Source organism: Arachis stenosperma, chromosome 3, assembly GCF_014773155.1.
Source record: "Arachis stenosperma cultivar V10309 chromosome 3, arast.V10309.gnm1.PFL2, whole genome shotgun sequence".
In the NCBI taxonomy this organism is placed as follows: Eukaryota; Viridiplantae; Streptophyta; class Magnoliopsida; order Fabales; family Fabaceae; genus Arachis; species Arachis stenosperma.
Window position 1 is genome coordinate 49,723,618 of NC_080379.1, and position 20,496 is coordinate 49,744,113.

Here is a 20,496-nt window from a genome sequence, read left to right on the forward strand (position 1 = left end):
TGAGCTTAAGCCTCAATTAGTTTCTCTAATGCAACAGAATTGCAAGTTCCATGGACTTCCATTGGAAGATCCTCATCAGTTTTTAGCTGAATTCTTGCAAATCTGTGACACTGTCAAGACTAATGGGGTTGACCCTGAGGTCTACAGACTTATGCTATTCCTTTTTGCTGTAAGAGACAGAGCTAGGATATGGTTGGACTTACAACCTAAAGAAAGCCTGAACTCTTGGAAAAAGCTAGTCAATGCCTTCTTGGCAAAGTTCTTTCCACCTCAAAAATTGAGTAAGCTTAGAGTGGAAGTCCAAACCTTCAGACAGAAGGAAGGTGAATCCCTCTATGAAGCCTGGGAAAGATACAAACAATTGATCAGAAAGTGTCCTTCTGACATGCTTTCTGAATGGAGCATCATAGGTATTTTCTATGATGGTCTGTCTGAACTGTCCGAAATGTCTTTGGATAGCTCTGCTGGAGGATCTCTTCATCTAAAGAAGATGCCTACAGAAGCTCAAGAACTAATTGAAATGGCTGTAAATAACCAATTCATGTATACTTCTGAAAGGAATCCTGTGAACAATGGGACAAATCAGAAGAAAGGAGTTCTTGAGATTGATACTCTGAATGCCATACTGGTTCAGAATAAAATATTCACTCAGCAAGTCAATTTGATTTCTCAAAGTCTGTCTAGAATGCAAAATGCACCAGGTAGTACTAAGGATGCTTCATCTGAAGAAGAAGCTTATGATCCTGAGAACCCTTCAATGGAAGAGGTGAATTACATGGGAGAACCCTATGGAAACACCTATAATTCTTCATGGAGAAATCATCCAAATTTGTCATGGAAGGATCAACAGAGACCTCAACAAGGTTTCAACAACAATAATGGTGGAAGAAATAGGTTTAGCAATGGCAAGCCTTTTCCATCATCTTCTCAGCAACAGACAGAGAATTCTAAGCAGAACCACTCTAACTTAGCAACCATAGTCTCTGATCTAATCAAAACCACTCAAAGTTTCATGACTGAAACAAGGTCTTCCATTAGAAACTTGGAGGCACAAGTGGGTCAGCTGAGCAAGAAAATTACTGAACTCCCCCTTAGTACTCTTCCAAGCAATACAGAAGAAAATCCAAAAGGAAAGTGCAAGGCCATCAACATGGCCGAACTTGGAGAGGAGGAAGAGGCAGTGAACGCCACTGAGGAAGACCTCAATGGACGTCCACTGGCCTCCAATGAGTTCCCCAATGAGGAGCTCTGGGAATCTGAAGCTCACACTGAGACCATAGAGATTCCATTAGATTTACTTCTGCCATTCATGAGCTCTGACGAGTATTCTTCTTCTGAAGAGGATGAATATGTCACTGAAGAGCAAGTTGCCAAGTACCTTGGAGCAATCATGAAGCTAAATGACAAGTTATTTGGTAATGAGACATGGGAGGATGAACCCCCTTTGCTCACCAAAGAACTGGATGACTTGTCTAGGCAGAGATTACCTCAAAAGAGACAAGATCCTGGGAAGTTTTCAATACCTTGTACCATAGGCACCATGACCTTTAAGTAGGCTCTGTGTGACTTAGGGTCAAGTGTAACCTCATGCCTCTCTCTGTAATGGAGAAGCTAGGGATCTTTGAGGTGCAAGCTGCAAGAATCTCACTAGAGATGGCAGACAACTCAAGGAAACAAGCTTATGGACTTGTAGAGAATGTTCTGGTAAAAGTTGAAGACCATTACATTCCTGCTGATTTCATAGTCCTAGAGACTGGGAAGTGCATGGATGAATCCATCATCCTTGGCAGACCCTTCCTAGCCACAGCAAAGGCTGTGATTGATGTGGACAGAGGAGAATTGATCATTCAAGTGAATGAAGAATCCTTTGTGTTTAAGGCTCAAGGATATCCCTCTGTCACCATGGAGAGGAAGCATGAAAAGCTTCTCTCAAAACAGAGTCAAACAGAGCCCCCACAGTCAAACCCTAAGTTTGGTGTTGGGAGGCCACAACCAAATTCTAAGTTTGGTGTTGAACCCCCACATTCAAACTCTAAGTTTGGTGTTGGGAGGTTCCAACATTGCTCTGAGTATCTGTGAGGCTCCATGAGAGCCCTCTGTCAAGCTACTAACATTAAAGAAGCGCTTGTTGGGAGGCAACCCAATGTTATATTTAATCTATTTTCCTTTGTTATTTTATGTTTTCTGTAGGTTGATGATCATGAGAAGTCACAAAATTAATTGAAAAAGCAAAAACAGAATGAAAAACAGAAAGAAAAACAGCACACCCTGGAGGAGAATTTGCTGCTGTTTAAACGCCAGTGAAGCTAGCAAATGGGCGTTTAACACCCAGTCTGGCACCATTCTGGGCGTTTAACACCAGAAAGGGGCACCAGACTGGCGTTAAACGCCAGGAAAGGGCAAGAAGCTGGCATTAAACGCTAGAAATGGGCACCAGCCCGGCGTTTAATGCCAGAATTGGCAAAGGGTGCATTTTTGCACGCCATTTGGTGCAGGGATGAATTTTCCTTGACACCTCAGGATCTGTGGACCCCATAGGATCCCCACCTACCCCACCACTCTCTCTCTTCTTCACCCATTCAATCACATCAACACCTCTTCCCCAAAAAAAACCCTTCACCTATATAAACCCATCTTCACTCCCTCATTTTCACACACCCTAAACACTACTTCTCCCCCTTTGGCCGAACCACAAAGCCATCTCCATCTCCTCTATTTCTTCTTCTTCTACTCTCTTCTTTCTTCTTTTGCTCGAGGACGAGCAAACCTTTTAAGTTTGGTGTGGTAAAAGCATTGCTTTTTGTTTTTCCATAACCCTTTATGGCATCCAAGGCCGGAAAAACCTCTAGAAAGAGGAAAGGGAAGGCAAAAGCTTCCACCTCCGAGTCATGGGAGATGGAGAGATTCATCTCAAGGGTGCATCAAGACCACTTCTATGAAGTTGTGGCCTGGAAGAAGGTGATCCCCGAGGTCCCTTTCAAACTCAAGAAGAGTGAATATCCGAAGATCCGACATGAGATTCGAAGAAGAGGTTGGGAAGTTCTTACCAACCCCATTCAACAAGTCGGAATCTTAATGGTTCAAGAGTTCTATGCCAATGCATGGATCACCAAGAACCATGATCAAAGTGTGAACCCGGACCCAAAGAATTGGCTTACAATGGTTCGGGGGAAATACTTAGATTTTAGTCCGGAAAATGTGAGGTTGGCATTCAACTTGCCCATGATACAAGGAGATGAACACCCTTACACTAGAAGGGTCAACTTTGATCAAAGGTTGGACCAAGTCCTCACAGACATTTGTGAAGAGGGCGCCCAATGGAAGAGAGATTCAAGAGGAAAGCCGGTTCAATTGAGAAGGCATGACCTCAAGCCCATGGCTAGGGGATGGTTGGAGTTTATCCAACGCTCAATCATTCCCACTAGCAACCAGTCTGAAGTTACTATAGACCGGGCCATCATGATCCATAGTATCATGATTGGAGAAGAAGTAGAAGTTCATGAGGTTATAGCCCAAGAACTCTATAAGGTGGCGGACAAGTCCTCTACCTTGGCAAGGTTAGCCTTTCCTCATCTCATTTGTCACCTCTGTTATTCAGTTGGAGTGGACATAGAAGGAGACATCCTCATTGATGAGGACAAGCCCATCACTAAGAAAAGGATGGAGCAAATAAGAGATCCCACTCATCATGAAATCCCTGAGATGCCTCAAGGGATGCACTTTTCTCCACAAAACTATTGGGAGCAAATCAACACCTCCCTAGGAGAATTAAGTTCCAACATGGGACAACTAAGGGTGGAGCACCAAGAATATTCCATTCTCCTCCATGAAATTAGAGAAGATCAAAGAATCATGAGAGAGGAGCAACAAAGGCAAGGAAGAGAAATTGAGGAGCTAAAGCACTCCATAAGATCTTCAAGAGGAAGAACAAGCTGCCATCACTAAGGTGGACCCGTTCTTTAATCTCCTTGTTCTTTATTTTTCTATTTTTCGAATTTTCATGCTTATGTTTATCCATGTTTGTGTCTTATGATCATTAGTGTCTTAGTGTCTATGCCTTAAAGTTATGAATGTCCTATGAATCCATCACATTTCTTAAAAAAAAAAGTTCTTAATTGAAAAAGAAGAATTGCATGAATTTCAGATTTTATAACAGATTAATTATTTTGATGTGGTGGCAATACTTTTGTTTTCTGAATGTATGCTTAAACAGTGCATATGTCTTTTGAATTTGTTGTTCATGAATGTTAAAATTGTTAGCTCTTGAAAGAATGATGAAAAAGGAGACATGTTACTGAGAATTTGAAAAATCATAAAAATGATTCTTGAAGCAAGAAAAAGCAGTGAATACAAAAAAAAGAGAAGAAGCGAAAAAAAAAGAGAGAAAAAAAAAACGAAAAAAAAGGAGAAAGAGAAAAAGAAAGAAAAAGAAAGAAATAAAGTTGTGATCCAAGGCAAAAAGAGTGTGCTTAAGAACCCTGGACACCTCTAATTGGGGACTCTAGCAAAGCTGAGTCACAATCTGAAAAGGTTCACCCAATTATGTGTCTGTGGCATGTATGTATCCGGTGGTAATACTGGAAGACAGAGTGCTTTGGGCCACGGCCAAGACTCATAAAGTAGCTGTGTTCAAGAATCATCATACTTAACTAGGAGAATCAATAACACTATCTGGATTCTGAGTTCCTAAAGAAGCCAATCATTCTGAATTTCAAAGGATAGAGTGAGATGCCAAAACTGTTCAGAGGCAAAAAGCTAAAAGCCCCGCTCATCTAATTAATACTGATATTCATGGATGTTTTTGGAATTCATTGCATATTCTCTTCTCTTTAACTTATTTGGTTTTCAGTTGCTTGGGGACAAGCAACAATTTAAGTTTGGTGTTGTGATGAGCAGATAATTTGTACGCTTTTTGGCATTGTTTTTAGTATGTTTTTAGTATGTTTTAGTTAGTTATTAGTATATTTTTATTAGTTTTTAGTTAAAATTCACTTTTCTAGACTTTACTATGAGTTTGTATGTTTTTCTGTGATTTCAGGAATTTTCTGGCTGAAATTGAGGGATCTGAGCAAAAATCTGATTCAGAGACTAAAAGGACTGCAGATGCTGTTGGATTCTGACCTCCCTACACTCAAAGTAGATTTTCTGGAGCTACAGAAGCCCAATTGGCGCGCTCTCAACGGCGTTGGAAAGTAAACATCCTGGGCTTTCCAGCAATATATGATAGTTTATACTTTGCCCAAGATTTAATGGCCCAAACCGGCGTTCAAAGTCACCAACAGAATTCCCAACGTTAAACGCCAGAACTGGCACCAAAGTGGGAGTTAAACGCCCAAACTGGCACAAAAGCTGGCGTTTAACTCCAAGAAGAGTCTCTACACGAAAATGCTTCAATGCTCAGGCCAAGCACACACCAAGTGGGCCCGGAAGTGGATTTTTATGTCTTTTACTCATCTTTGTAATTCTTAAGCTACTAGTTCCCTATAAGTAGGACCTTTTACTATTGTATTTTCATCTTGGTAGCTATCTTTGAGTAGTTTTATGCTATCTTAGATCATTGGGAGGCTGGCCATTCGGCCATGCCTAGACCTTGTTCTTATGTATTTTCAACGGTGGAGTTTCTACACACCATAGATTAAGGTGTGGAGCTCTGCTGTACCTCGAGTATTAATGCAATTACTATTGTTCTTCTATTCAATTCAGCTTGTTCTTATTCCAAGATATTCATTCGCACTCAAGAACTTGATGAATGTGATGATTATGTGACGCTCATCATCATTCTCACTTATGAACGCGTGACTGACAACCACCTCCGTTCTACAAGCAAACAGGGCTCTAATGTTTATCTCTTGGGTTCTTTAACCGGAATCTTCGTGGTATAAGCTAGAATTGATGGCGGCATTCAAGAGAATCCGGAAGGTCTAAACCTTATCTGTGGTATTCTGAGTAGGATTCAATGATTGAATGACTGTGACGAGTTTCAAACTCGCGATTGTGGGGCGTTAGTGACAGACGCAAAAGAATCACTGGATTCTATTCCAACATGATCGAGAACCGACAGCTGAATAGCCGTGCCGTGACAGGGTGCGTTGAACATTTTCACTGAGAGGATGGGAGGTAGCCACTGACAACGGTGAAACCCTACATACAGCTTGCCATGGAAAGGAGTAAGAAGGATTGGATGAAGACAGTAGGAAAGCAGAGAGATGGAAGGGACAAAGCATCTCCATTCGCTTATCTGAAGTTCTCACCAATGAATTGCATAAGTATCTCTATCTTTATCTTTATGTTTTATTCATATATCATCCATAACCATTTGAGTCTGCCTGACTAAGATTTACAAGGTGACCATAGCTTGCTTCATACCAACAATCTCCGTGGGATCGACCCTTACTCGCGTAAGGTTTATTACTTGGACGACCCAGTGCACTTGCTGGTTAGTTGTGCGAAGTTGTGTTTATGCCATGGTATTGAACACCAAGTTTTTGGATTCATTACCGGGGATTATTTGAGTTGTGAAAAGTAGTGATCACAATTTCGTGCACCAGCTCTTATGTTTCTTTTGGGAGAGATTAGAAGATACTGTTGTTAACTACTTTCATACTGTACCCTAGCCACCCTAAACTTCGCGGTTCGCGACTAGTGGCTATTTACTTATGTTATATATCTATATATTGTCCATCTCTTACTCTCCTTAATGCCTTTTTCTGTATATCTCTTTCAACTTCACGCTCTATCTTTACGTTGTCGATACGTGAGTGATACGACTTCTCGATTTTATTTTTGCTCTTTTCAGGCTTTTCGATTAATACTCCTTTCAATTTTACTTATAATTATGTATTAAAAATCCACCTTGAGAGTTGTACCACCTTATTATTATTGACTTATGACTCGAGCATAAGGATTTGAATATTAGGGTATTACAGTGGAACTGCATTAGGGCTTAGTTGGAAGATCAATCAAAATTTTTTCCCAAAACATCACTTGTGCGTACGCACATATATGTGTGCGTACACACAAAAGGTGAAACAAAGGAAGTGAGTGGATGCACAAAGGTATGCGAACGCTTTGAGCAGAGAAGAGATTAAGAAGTGGGCGTGCGCACAAGGATGTGCGCACGCACAAGGGTGTGTGCACGCACAAAAGACTCTCTTTTTTTAAAGAATCATGTGTGCACACGCGCACAGGTCCGTGCGCAGGCACAAAAACAAAAAATGTCAGGGGTTCATACGCACAGGGTGTGCCAGCGCTCCCAACAGAGGAAGTGCAGGTGAGTGTGCGTACGGACAAGGTGGTGCGTACGCATACAATGTGCAAAAAGAAGGTTACGTGCGTACGCACAAGGGCATGCACACGCACAAAGCACAAAACAAAGGGAGATGCGCGCACACAAGGAGTGTGAGCGCTCCCAACAGAGGGCATACATGCTGGTGTGCATGTGCACAGGTGGGTGCGCACGCGCAAGACATGAATTTTAGTAATTGTGTGCATACGCACAGTGCCCTGTTTTTCCAAAAAAAGTTTCTTCAAATTCAAAGGCACTAAGCCTTAGCTCGACAAAAGCTCAACTCCAAAACATTCAAAAACCCATAAATTCATAATCCATACAGAAATCAACCTACTAAACTCAAAATTAAACGAATCCTAAGTTAACTAAGATAAACAAAGATGTAATTAAGCCAAATTATAAACAAAAAGAGAGGAGTTAGAACAAGGTTACCATAGTGGGGTGTCTCCCACCTAGCATTTCTATTTAGAGTCCTTAAGTTGGAATTTATTGAGAAGCTCTCATCAAGGAGACTTGTGTTTCAAACCTCTTTGAAATTCCACCCAAGCTTGTATTCTCCAAGGCTTTTGAGATTCCAAAGCTTGTGCACCCAGATCTTGTTGTGAGTTCCTTTCATTCCATCTAGGTAACAAGCATTTGAAATTCCCAATTCCTATAACACAATAGCAACAAAACTCATAATGTAATGGGTGAGAATTCACAGGATAAAAGGAAAATAAAAACCAAAGGTAATAAGAACAAATAGAATGAACTCTTAAAACTAGTAAAAGCAAGCAATCAATCAAAAACAAACTATTCACATATTAACAATAGCCAACAATATAACACCATTGCAACTCCCCGGCAACGGCGCCAAAAATTTGAAAGAGCAAAACCGTCTACTTAGAATTTTCTTCTCAGTTAGAGGAAATACCTTCGTTGCAAGTATAGTTCCAAACCGACAAGTAATGCTCAAATCAAATTTTAATTCAAAGATGTCACAATTCAAAACAAATATAAACTGGGAGTTTTAAATCCTGAGTCATCTTCCCTAGGAGTTGTAATGAAATACTCTATTATTGGCTATGGGGAAAAATGGGGGTTTAATGGCATGAGACAAGGAATGTAAATAGGCAAGGAATGAAACAAGCATGCAAGAAATTAAATGGAAAGCAAGAAAAAGTAATTAAAATGGAAATTAAATGGCAAAAAGAGCTCTTGGCAAGAATTGGGGAATTAAGGATTCCTATCCTAGTTATGGACCACAAACATGGTAATTGTGTAGAATTAATCCCAATTAGTCTATCCTAACATCGAGAATAAGTCAAAAGGGCATAGTTGATCCCAATCCACAAGTCCTAGTCAACTCTATTAATGGAAGGCTTAGAGTTAGTGAAAACCAAATCAACCAACAATCCTCACACAATGTAAAATGGACATCCACCACTCAAGTTCACCAAATGACGCAATTTCCCAACCAAGAGTGTGAAAAACTAGTTGAAAATCTAACTAAGCATTTTATCAAACACTTGGAAGGTATAAAAGAGAAACATGGTAAAATAACAAGAGATAATAAAATCTACAACTACCATATGGATGAAAACAATAATAACAACTAAATTAAATAATAAGAAACATAAAACATGAATTACATTAATTGAAATTAAAAGTAACAAAGTGTCATAAGCATAAAAGAACAAAATAAAGGAAATAACAAATAGAAGTAAATAACAAGAGTGTTAGAACAATAAATGGCAAGAAAAACTAAAGGAAAACAAGAGTTAAATCTAAATCTAAGAGAGATCTAACCTAATCTACCCTAATTCTAGAGAGAAGGGAGAGCTTCTCTCTCTAGAATATGACCTAAAGCATGTTTCTAATTTAGCCCTAATTACTCTCCACTTGACATGGAATGATGCCCTTTTGATATAGCACTCAATCAGCTTCAGAAAGTCTCAAAACTGGGCTCTTGAGGCTTAGAAATTGCCCCCAGCATTTTCCTTTATGTGAGTCACGTGCGCTGATTCATGCGTACGGATAGATGTGTGTACGCACAGATGTGTGTGTACGCACACGTGCTGAATTTTCCTCTTGTGCATATGCATAGGATGTTGTGCGTACGCACCCATGGCTGTGTGCTTCTTGTGTGTACGCATAATAGGTTGTGCATACGCACACTCCAGTGTGTGCTTCTCCCTTGTTTTCTTTATGTTTTCTCTCAATTGCATGCTTTTCTTCCACTTTCATCAAGCCATTCTAACCTATTATATCTGAGATCACTCATAAAAAATGATCAAGGCTTTGAACGTGATGAAAATGGGACAAAATTAGTTGAATTAAGCACAAAATATCATTTTTTACAAATAAGCTCAATTTAGGGAGAGAACACAAAAGTATGCTATTTGGATGAATAAATGTGGGTTTATATAATGAAATCCACTCAAATCAATCCAAATTTTTTTGTCAAATATGGATTCATCAACCCTGTAACTAGAACCTCTCGCCAAAAACAATTATCATTTCATTTTCTGACAAACCAAACATGTTTTAAACAATTTAAACGATATTTCGGCAGAACTTCTCCCTAATTTAGAGACATCCATCAAATAAATATAACAATTTTCACGGAAAAAACAGCTACAGGCATAAATTATAACATACACACATTCAATAAAATATCAAATCCTAACCGTTCTAGTGCGCAACCCCTTATAACTCCACAATTTTCCAGCAAACAAGAGTTTTGAAAAGGTGCCACTTTCCGTCCTAAAACTCTATCCTAGGAAAAGTATGTCCAACATAAAATTTAAACAATTCATTATATTCAGAGATAGAAAACCTCCATGGAATATTACTGCATAGACAACGGAAGAAGGAAACTACAATTGAGCTTAAAGAAAATAGCATCATCCTAATTCGAAAATCCTTTTTGACATAATAGGTACAACTCATTATTCTAATTAATTAAAACCTAATTCGTTTAATTCAACCAAACTAACAAGAGGCATGACAAAAATGTGTGACATAAGTTTAATGCAATTAAATGAATCTTAATCACTAAACTCAACTAAAATCTTCTGACAACTCAAACACTCTTAATCTCACCTTACTTAATCTACCCTAACATTATTTAATTTTTGCTTATATTAAATTAATACAACAACTCCGAATAACAAACTTCACTAAACAAATTTAATCACTGATTTAACAAAAAACCTAACAAAATATTAAACTCACAAAATAATTTTAAAAAATATAATAACCATACTTACAAATCAATCTGATGATAGTGGCTGTAGTGTTTCTTTAATGTGGTGGTGACAGAGGCGGCAGTGACGGTGACGTTAACACCAACCGAGGCAGAGGATGCGACGGGGACAACAGCAGTAACATAATCACGTGGAGATGCGGTGACAGCGGGTGCTCCAAGTACGGTGGCAAATTTAGCCCCAATTTTATCATCGAATTTACCGTCAGATTAAATCACCAAAATGACGCGTTTCATTAAACTGTGATACCGTCAGAATTTTTTGTCATTAAATCCAACGGTAGTATTGGCGCGCATGACTTCTGTTTTTATGCCAATAATTGCCATCGGATTTAGTACAGAAAATCTATTCCGACGATAACTTTTTATGATGATGAATTTCTTCTCTTTTTTGTTGAAAAATCCGACGCTAAATCCACCAGTACAGGTCAATGCTAATTCCGACGATAAGTCAATGGTACTCAACGTTTTTTTTTGTAGTGACTAAAACCCGATTAATAGACTAATAACAAAAACTTATGTATCCTAAATGTAACCAACGTTTACAAGAAGAATCAAAATGCATAAAATTCGACAAATTGAGACTTACAAAGTATTGCTATATATATTCTAGCCACATTTCATAACTAATGCAATAATCGTACTCCTTTTGTTTAATGTCTAAATAAGTATTTGTTTTACTTTTTGGTTTTACTAAAAATTTAATTTTCAAATACATTAAGATGGTCTAAATATATAATTCTTTTAACAAATCTAAACCGTAAAAAAACCTAATTTTAAAAACAAAAAAGTATCTTAACAAAAATATAGTTTCTGAGTATATAAATCCTATTAAAGTTTTAAATTAATCTTTTCAGACCACTTAAAAATATCAGAGTAAACTCTTTCTCCCCCTAAATCCTCACAAGTGGCTCCAGCAGCTACTCTTATAATATCTTCAATTAATGCAAAATTGCCTAATATATCAACATGGGCACCACTTTGAGTACCACGACCTTCTAGAAGATTCGCTGGAGGAGAGTGATCATACTCTCTTATATATGTACGAATCCCAGAAGGGTTAAAACGGGTTTTTCCCCTCCACCCCTTAGCGAACATGAAGCCAGAGCTCAAAACAGGAACAGTTTCATCACCGTCAGTAGAGTAAACCCCACCTTGTAAACAAGAATCATCTTTTCCACCGTCTGCTGATGTATCAATTTTAAATGGAATGTTACATTCAGAATCTGAATTTACTTTGTAGACATAGGCTCTTTCTGTAGGGATTCCAACACCATACATTGAGTAGATTTCCATATCTGTGGCATTTGGTAATCTACAACACAAGTAAATCAAAAAAATATATTCAAAAAAATATATTATATTTTTTTTAAATATTTGGACACAGTTTAGAAATCATAGTAGCCATAAGTTATTTTGTTGTTTACATTTATTAATTATTATTGAAATAAATATATAATATTAAATATAATAAATATATAATTATAAATATTACACACATAAAATTATAGATATTAAATTAAATAAAATAATTTTGGATTATTATCTTCTTAATATTACTCCATTTTAATAACATGCCTCATTATGATATGAGATTGCGGTTGTTAAGGTTTAGTAAATGCATTCAAATTGAATGACACGACATGGAATTAATTACTTTGTTTCATTTATTATTTGCGAATGATATATTTATTCAAAATGCGTGTTTTATTTTTAGATAGTAGTCGAGATTTTTGATAATTTTTTTCTTCTATGAAACAAGTTTATTTGTTCCGATCATATGTTATTAATTAAAAAAAATTCTACATAATACTTCGCAAGTTATAATGATTTGAAGAAGTTAACAAAACTTTAGTTGACATATTTCATAAGCATTTTTAAGGAAAATGAATAACTAAGAAACATCTTTTTGACAAATATTTGGATTGAGACGCTCGCTTAAAAAATACATTTTTTGTCATTTTTCTATTTTAGATAAAGAACAAAAATATATTGTTGTACTGATAGTGTTTGGAATTAGCTCTTTGAGTAAATTAGATGATTGTTTTTTCTAAGAATTAATGTTAAGATATCTCCTAATACATAAAAGTATTGAGATATCAAGTATAAGAAATAAAATTTCACGTTAGGTGAAAATAAATTGTATAAAGAATTTATAATATGCAGACTCATTGACTCTCGTAACCTTATTATTTTAGGTCAAAAAATGGCATTTCACGACAAATTTTTTAATAGTGTTTCAATCTTTGATGGGTTACTCTATGGTCTGTCAAACTAAAAGATATTGTAAAAGAAAAAACAAAGAATATACTGTGTGAATGTTAAAAAATTTGGTCCCATGATAGAGCTTTCTCCTTATTCTATTATTGTAGAGATTTTTAAGGAGATAATGATATCATTTATATGTAAATTCGTAGTAAAAATGCTTCTTTTGTGTATTATGGACCAAAGAAGCCTGAATTCTAAGGACAAATTGGTAAAATTGGAATGCTTAACTCATAATAACGTAAAATACTAATTTATTTGTCTTAATCAAGAGAGTTATTCTAGTATCTTTTATTCTCTAGTATCTTCTGTTGTTGGTACAATTTACTGTAGTAATAGAGCTTTTGCTAAATATACACTAAATGATGCCATTTTGTTTTTCGATGATTAACATAAGGAATTCGAAATATAAAGATGAGACTTGATAATTGGTTAAAGGAAGGTGAAAATTTTTTCTTTCTTAACAAAATATTTGACCTATCCATTAAGCTAATTATTAAATAGTTATAACAATGTTATAAAAAGAGAGAAAAATTTTATAAAAAATAATGTTATCATTATATTATAAAATATATTAAAAAAGAGTAATATTGAAAGTAGAACAACATAATAAGTTTTTTCTCTTTTTTCTTCTAATATTGAAAAGAAAAAAAAATGATGGTCTCTATCCACTTTTTATACTATTCAGCTTTTTTCCTCTAATTTTTCTCCTCCATCAAACAATGAAACATAATCATTTTTCTTCTAATTTCCTTTCCTCTCTTTTCTTTCTTTCCCATTTCCTCTTAAACAAATATAACCTTAATGAGTCTCTTTGTATTTTCTTTAATTTTAATTCAAATTTTTATAATAATTTTAAACTCTTAGTAAATAAATATAAATTAATTACTAATTATAAAAAACAAAACGTAAACAAAAAAGGTTAAAGAAAAAAGTCTTACGTTGTTGCCAAAGGATTTGACCAATATTTGTAATGATTGTATTTTGGATCATCTAAATCGTCAGCAATACCATGTGAAAAATGAGCATCTCCACGCTTCATCATTTTTGGAGCAACAAAATAAAGCAAATCCAAAATTGAATCAGCTGTATATGCTTTGTATTTTGCAATAGCTTCGACATTCTCAATACCCATTTCATGATACTCAGTCCATACATCACAAATAGATGCGTTTACATGCTTCTTATCTTTAAGAGCACCCTGTCAATTATACAAACCAACCATAAAAGTTATATGATCAAATTTGTTACACAAATCAAACTCAGGACTATGTTAAAAATGACATTGTAATCATTGTAATCATGATTAACGAGATATTAATATTCTTTGAATTGAGAAGTGAATATAGAAAATACTCAAAGAAAAATGTTCAATAGTTTATAGTTTATAGTTATTGTTAGCTTCATGATATATCAGAATATATCGTGATCATTAACAAATCTTGATATAATTTAATAATTTTATTAATGTGTCATCTAATATTTGCTCAAATATATTAATAAAGTAAGGATTTTTTTTCTTTAAGTAATCAAAACAAACTAAGTAATTTCTAAATTTGACAAAGTCACTCAGAAGGCTGAGTAAATTAACAATCTCAAAAGTTGTCAAATAACTACCTTAAAAGCACGATTGCATGCCTTAGAAGCTCGACAATCCCACTTGCAAAATTGTAAAAGTGAAAAAATCGCTAACATAAAAAAAGTGGCCTGGTTTTTAACATTTAAAAATAAGCATACTCAACAAGCCAAATAGTTTTGGAAACTTTTTCTCTTATTTGTAACAAAGTATAATATGAAGTTTCTTTTAATAAATGTGGAGACAAATACAAAAGAAGGAGTTTTCAATGTATCTTTAATTATCTCTGCATAAATATATATAAGATCCAAACTCTTGAAGAAATAGAAAGTTGTTGTTAGAACAAATCACGAAATTTGATTTCTTATATTTTCTCTTCTTTCTTTTTTTATTTTAGAGAAATTTCATTATTTCAAAGTTGTAATCTATATATATCATAATTTTATATCTTAAACCAAATTATATTCTTGTAAATATGATACTAGTTTGTGTTTATTTGTAAAACAATGTTAGAAAATTAGGAGTTAATTCGTCAACTCTATTATAGAAGTTGAGAATATCTTTCTTGCTAGTTCATGTTATGTGTTATTTAACTCTATAGTTTTTTATTGTAATTTGATTCAATAGTGATTTTTGGTTCTGGGAAGTCTTAAGGAAATAATATCTAAGATTCTTAGGTCAAGTTGCTGTTTAATCTAACCTTTGCTTGAAAATGTCAAGAAAATATCAAATGTTCTTAGTTGATGGAGTATCCAACTAAGTCAATTCTTAACTTGAGAAGGTTTGAGGCTAGAATATCTAAGATTTTTAGGTTGGTGAGAAAATAATATTTAACACTTTTAAGTTGGTGGAGTATCCAATTTGAGTCTTACCTGATAAGGTTAGTAGAATATCTAAAGTTCTTGGTTGGTCGGATATCCAATTGAGTCTTGCTAAAGATAGTCAATGGAATATTAAATATCTTTATATTGGACTGCTATTTAGTTTGATGAGACAAAGTTGTAATATGGGAGGGCTTTGTGCAAATAATGTCAAGTTATTTGGGGATTAGACTTTGGCATTTTAGGTTGAACCAATATATCACTTGTATGCCTCTTCTAAATTTTATCTCCTAAATTTATTTCTCTTTTAATTTATATAGTTCAAAAAAATCTGAGTTACACCTGAGATACCTGAAAAGTCAATTTAAAAAGTTATCTAAAATTTGTTAAGACCTTGGAAGGTGTTTTTATTTTTAAATTTTGAAATATGAATATATATTTTTAATAGAACTTAAAGCTAGTTTGCTTTCTGAACACACTAACATATATATGCTTCATATAAGTCTAAAGACTTTTAGAACTTTTAATTTCACATTAAAAGAATCAAGCACGATTTAATCCTTTTCTTGTTCACTATTATGACCTCAGTTATAACTCTTGATTTAAGAAATATTGATTGATGTACATATAAAATAGGACTTGATGCAAGTATTTTTTATTCGTTAAATTGATTCTTGATAATGAAATCAAAATAACATAAATACTTTAAGTATAGATGTTCAAATTGATTGAAAATACTGTATTATTCAAACAAGGGAGAAAGAGCAATAAATAGCTTATACACAAAATATTGAATATTTCGACAATATGTGGAACATTACCTTAAAATCCAACCTCTCAAGCTTGGATGAATGTAATGTAGCTACTTCCTTTCCAAACGAAATCAGTCTCCCATAATTCATATTTTTCACTGATGGCTTATGATTGTCTTTATGTTGTTTTGTATTGCATTCATAATGCCCTTCAGGGGACCAATCAAGGCCACCCCATATTGTTTCTCCACCTTTTGGTATCATTGACATTGTTGAATCCCACGTTCGAGTCATTCGCATCAAATGTTGCAATGTTTGAAAATGAAAGACATCACTTTCCAGAACGTGTGGTGCAAAAGCCCTGCAAATCAACATTATAATGTTTGAGCTCTACCAAACTTTATTGATATATAGTGGTAAAATTAGAATTTTAATACTAAGGGGACTAAGTTCTTATAATTAATGTTAAATCTATAATATTTTTAGCTTTAGTTTTTTATTATTATGAACTTATTCTAAAAACACTTTTTAAAGTATAATAATAAAAAATTTTAGAATTCTTTATGTATTAAATGTATTAAAGATATAAAAAAAATTATATTTTTAAAAAATTTTAATAAAATATATTTTTAAGCCAAATCTATCTTAAAAACATTTTTGGTACATAAAATGAAGAGGAGTACTTAATTTTATTTTAAAAATTAATAAAAATAAAATAATATATTCTATATAATAATTATTCAATCACTCATTAAAAAACAAGTATAATCTATAAAATTACTATATAAATTTATACTAAAATATGTTTAATAAACTAAAAAATCTAGAAGCAAATAATTAATAATTTAACACATACACACACATATACACACATAATTAAAAGATTTGTTCGAAGGGGGCCAGCTTGGTTCCGCCACTGTTAATATAACAACTTTTGACTAATAACTAGATCTCCATATTCATCAACAAAGATTTCATTGACAAGAAATAAAATACAAAATTAAATGTTTGAAATAATTCAAGTGAAGGTGTATGCACAAGTTGGCACACACATACACAATATATTTTACATAATTATATTATTACTTAAGCTCACAAAAGGAGTACAATTCAAAATATTAGTTCATTATATGAGAGAAGTTTATGAATTAAGTACCGTATTAATCCTACTTATTTTTATAATATGAGACTCTTGACATTGCCGACTCCTTTAAGGTAATGCCAATGGTGACTTCACTCTATCAACATTAGCAATAGTCATTTTCACATTATTGATTATGAATCTAAGTTTTGTTTCTTCCTGTTTGGGTTAAAATTGTATGAACGATCTAAAAAAAACTTATATATAGCCTATAGCTAATTATTTTTTTAAATTTAACTTCTTCATAAAGGCACCAATTGATATGATATATTTAAATCCATAGAGAGTTTAACCAAATAACTGGTCCATCAGAGATTCTATAATCATTACATATACAAAAAGTATGATATGAATTAGAAGAAACACATAAACAAAGAACCACATAATAAAATAGCTTAAATACATACTTGACAATAGCGATATCCTTGGCTTCCATAGAGAAAAGTCCAGCAAGTGTTTTTGGAACACCAAGAAAGGGTCCTCCAATGTTCATTACTGCTTTAATATGTTTGGCACACCAATCAAAACCACCCCCTCCTCCCATTGGTGCTGGTGCTTCAACCCATTTCATAAAATGCAAAAAGTACAATGTACCCATTGAATGTGGAATTACAACCACCTTTTTACCACCATTTGTAGCCACCATGAGTTCTATATTGCTTTTCATCCTACTTAGGGTTTGATCTCTAACCTGTACAAAAATAACTCAAATTGGCAACACAATTATAGCTGTCAAACTCCGTAATTCATTAAAGAGTAAATCACTAAATGCAAATTTTGGTATTTACAAAAAGGATTCCAAAAGTAAAAAGGTTTCCTTGCATGGTTGCTAAAGGATTGTAAATGTTTGATAAATAAATGATCTAACTTTAAACTTGTTTTCTCTTTATTAATGTAAATGTGCAGGTCAATATTCACATACAGAATACCAATATACATAAGATACACAAAGCATGTATATTTAATGATGGAACCATATTTTATTTAAAAAATAAAACAATTCAGATAAATTATTGTTCACTTTTACTCTTATTGTAATTTTTATACATTTCTTTCTGTATCAAAATAGGTACCATCAATATAACCTTTAAATATGTCGTTTATGGAGGTGCATGTCACACTCTAATTATTCACTTCAACAATTATATTAACAAAAGAAGCTAGTTTGCAGTTAGACGATTTTATCAAATATAAAGGATAGAAACACATTAAAATTTCTTTCTTTTGATTTGTGTAGTCTGCTAAAATATTTTAGGCACTAATTTAATAGCTTAGTCTTCACTAAGATATATCAACTATAAATAAGTTGGAAAAATATGATAACAATTACTCAAAGTTACCTCTGTATTTTGAAATGAAAGTCTCCAATCATAAGAAGCCATATACATGTTTTTCTCCTCATACCCAATACGTGCTAAATTAGCAATTAGAACTGCCCAAACAAAGAATCCAGGTGCAAAATAATCAGCTGCCACTAAGCCAGATACAGGCCTTATTCTCATTCCAGGAGGATCTAGTCCTGTCTCATTGTCTAGTGACATGTGCTTCACCCAGCATAGAGGTCTGAATATAGTAAAATGAATTAAATTTTCTATTATAACATACATACCACCACAATCAAATTTAATTTGCATAAGCTAGTCATATCTCAAAGTAACTTGAAACGGCATATATGTAATGTCACTCAGCAACAAATTTTTATAAGGAAAATTCTAAATGTTTCAAAAGGTATTGTAGATCAATCATGAACAATCAATCAAACTCCTTAAATTTTTCACCCACTATTATTCAAATAGATCTTCCATATTTATAAGAGAAATTTTAATACTAGACAATAAAATTGATATAAGTAATAGTTCATCAATTAACTCAATATTAATCTTAGTAAGTTAACTTAAAGTTATATCTTCTTCAGTTATAAATAAAATATTTCCTTCTATTTGAGTTTGAAAATTATGAAAATATATGAATAACGATATCATTATTAAATTATGTCAAAAGATAGTACTTTATGTTCATTGCAACTTGTGACTAGTACGTTATTAAAATCTTGTTAACTTGATTTATGTTGCATTTGTGCCTAGTAAATAGTAAGTTGAAGTAGAGTGGTAATATACTAGTACTATTCATGAAAATGTGTATAGTCATGATGCATTTAAGAGAAAAAAATTTTATATAATTTTTCTATTATAATTCATATTGTTTGATAGATTAATTCACTGCATTTTTATTTTCTTAACCATCCCGTGTCCTTTTTTAGTTTCTCTCTATGAATATGTGAATGATATATACTAAATTAATGTATGAACATGCAGATTTGATATAGCTAAAAACAAATTCATAACTTTGATATGCAAACATTGGAAAGAGTGAAAATAACATCCTAATTTTCAAAAGTTATTGTTAAAAGTCATTTTATCATAAAATCTATTAGAAAGCTAAAATAATAGTTTAGTATTTTTTTGTTTTTAACAAATACTCTTTCAAAAAGGAATAACAATACCTTTTATACAATTCTCCAAAGGTGCCACCCCATAACCTCTTCCTAAATAAGCCATCAGCGCATGATTCACCTTCCCAAAGCTCGAGACCACAGGTGACGATGCCCGGAACAAAGACTACTGGATGGTTGGCCTTGAGTCCTTCCTTCGCAAGTTTGATACCTGGGGGGTCTGGCATCGGTCCGGCAATAACCTCCGTCACATATTGCGGTATCGATCTTGGCATGGCATTGTAAAGGAAAAGAAGAAACCACCATACTGTGCATACACCACCTACAAACCACCAACAATTATCCAAACATGACCATCGGGTGTTCGTATTCTTTCTTTTCTCTTCTCTTATTATTTTTTTCTCTTTGTCATTGTCAATGTCACTATCATCATTGTTGTGGTCGGAATTAGGAGATGAAGGGGTTGAAGTTGGCTTTCTACGTCGTAAAAACGACATTGGTGTTTGGAATCACAAGAGTAAGAGTAGGAAAGAAGCTTTCGATGAATGGTAATTGAAGTTTCAAGTGTTCCTTAAATTATGTGAAAACTTATTTTTTTTCTTATGTAACTCATCATGAGCTTTTTTCGCTTATATTTCTTTTGTGTAATATTATTCATTTTTTATGAGTTTTTTTTTTTGGAAAATAATATTTTCACCAAGCCTGAAAGGTATATATAAAAAAGATGTATTGAAAGTAGTGTACATAACATTTTTCTTAAAAAATGTAGGCAAATTCCTTTTATTTATGATTATTGGAATTTCAAAGTGTTAGGCACATATGAGATATCACGATGTATATTTCAATAAGGAAAATATTAAAAGCTAACACTTTTAGTAGGAAAAAAAATTAATCATGTTAGGTATACACATTAAATATAAAACATTTATTAAAAATAATATTTCACTATATTAA

The 20,496-nt window shown here is 33.7% G+C and overlaps 1 protein-coding gene and 1 non-coding gene across 2 annotated transcripts; both read right to left on the minus strand.

The window, feature by feature from the left end:
- Window positions 1-283: 283 nt before the first annotated feature.
- LOC130971917 (small nucleolar RNA R71) lies at window positions 284-391 on the minus strand. The gene has a single exon (XR_009083118.1). It is a non-coding gene; the product is annotated as a small nucleolar RNA R71 (small nucleolar RNA).
- Window positions 392-11,366: 10,975 nt separating this feature from the next.
- Window positions 11,367-20,039, minus strand: LOC130970782 (phospholipid:diacylglycerol acyltransferase 1-like). Its single transcript, XM_057896969.1, has 6 exons — window positions 19,594-20,039; window positions 18,431-18,653; window positions 17,498-17,781; window positions 16,019-16,310; window positions 13,742-14,001; window positions 11,367-11,850 (listed from the first exon to the last, which is right to left on the minus strand). Exons 1-6 carry the CDS (start codon window positions 20,037-20,039, stop codon window positions 11,367-11,369), a joined length of 1,989 nt encoding a protein of 662 aa, XP_057752952.1.
- Window positions 20,040-20,496: the final 457 nt, after the last annotated feature.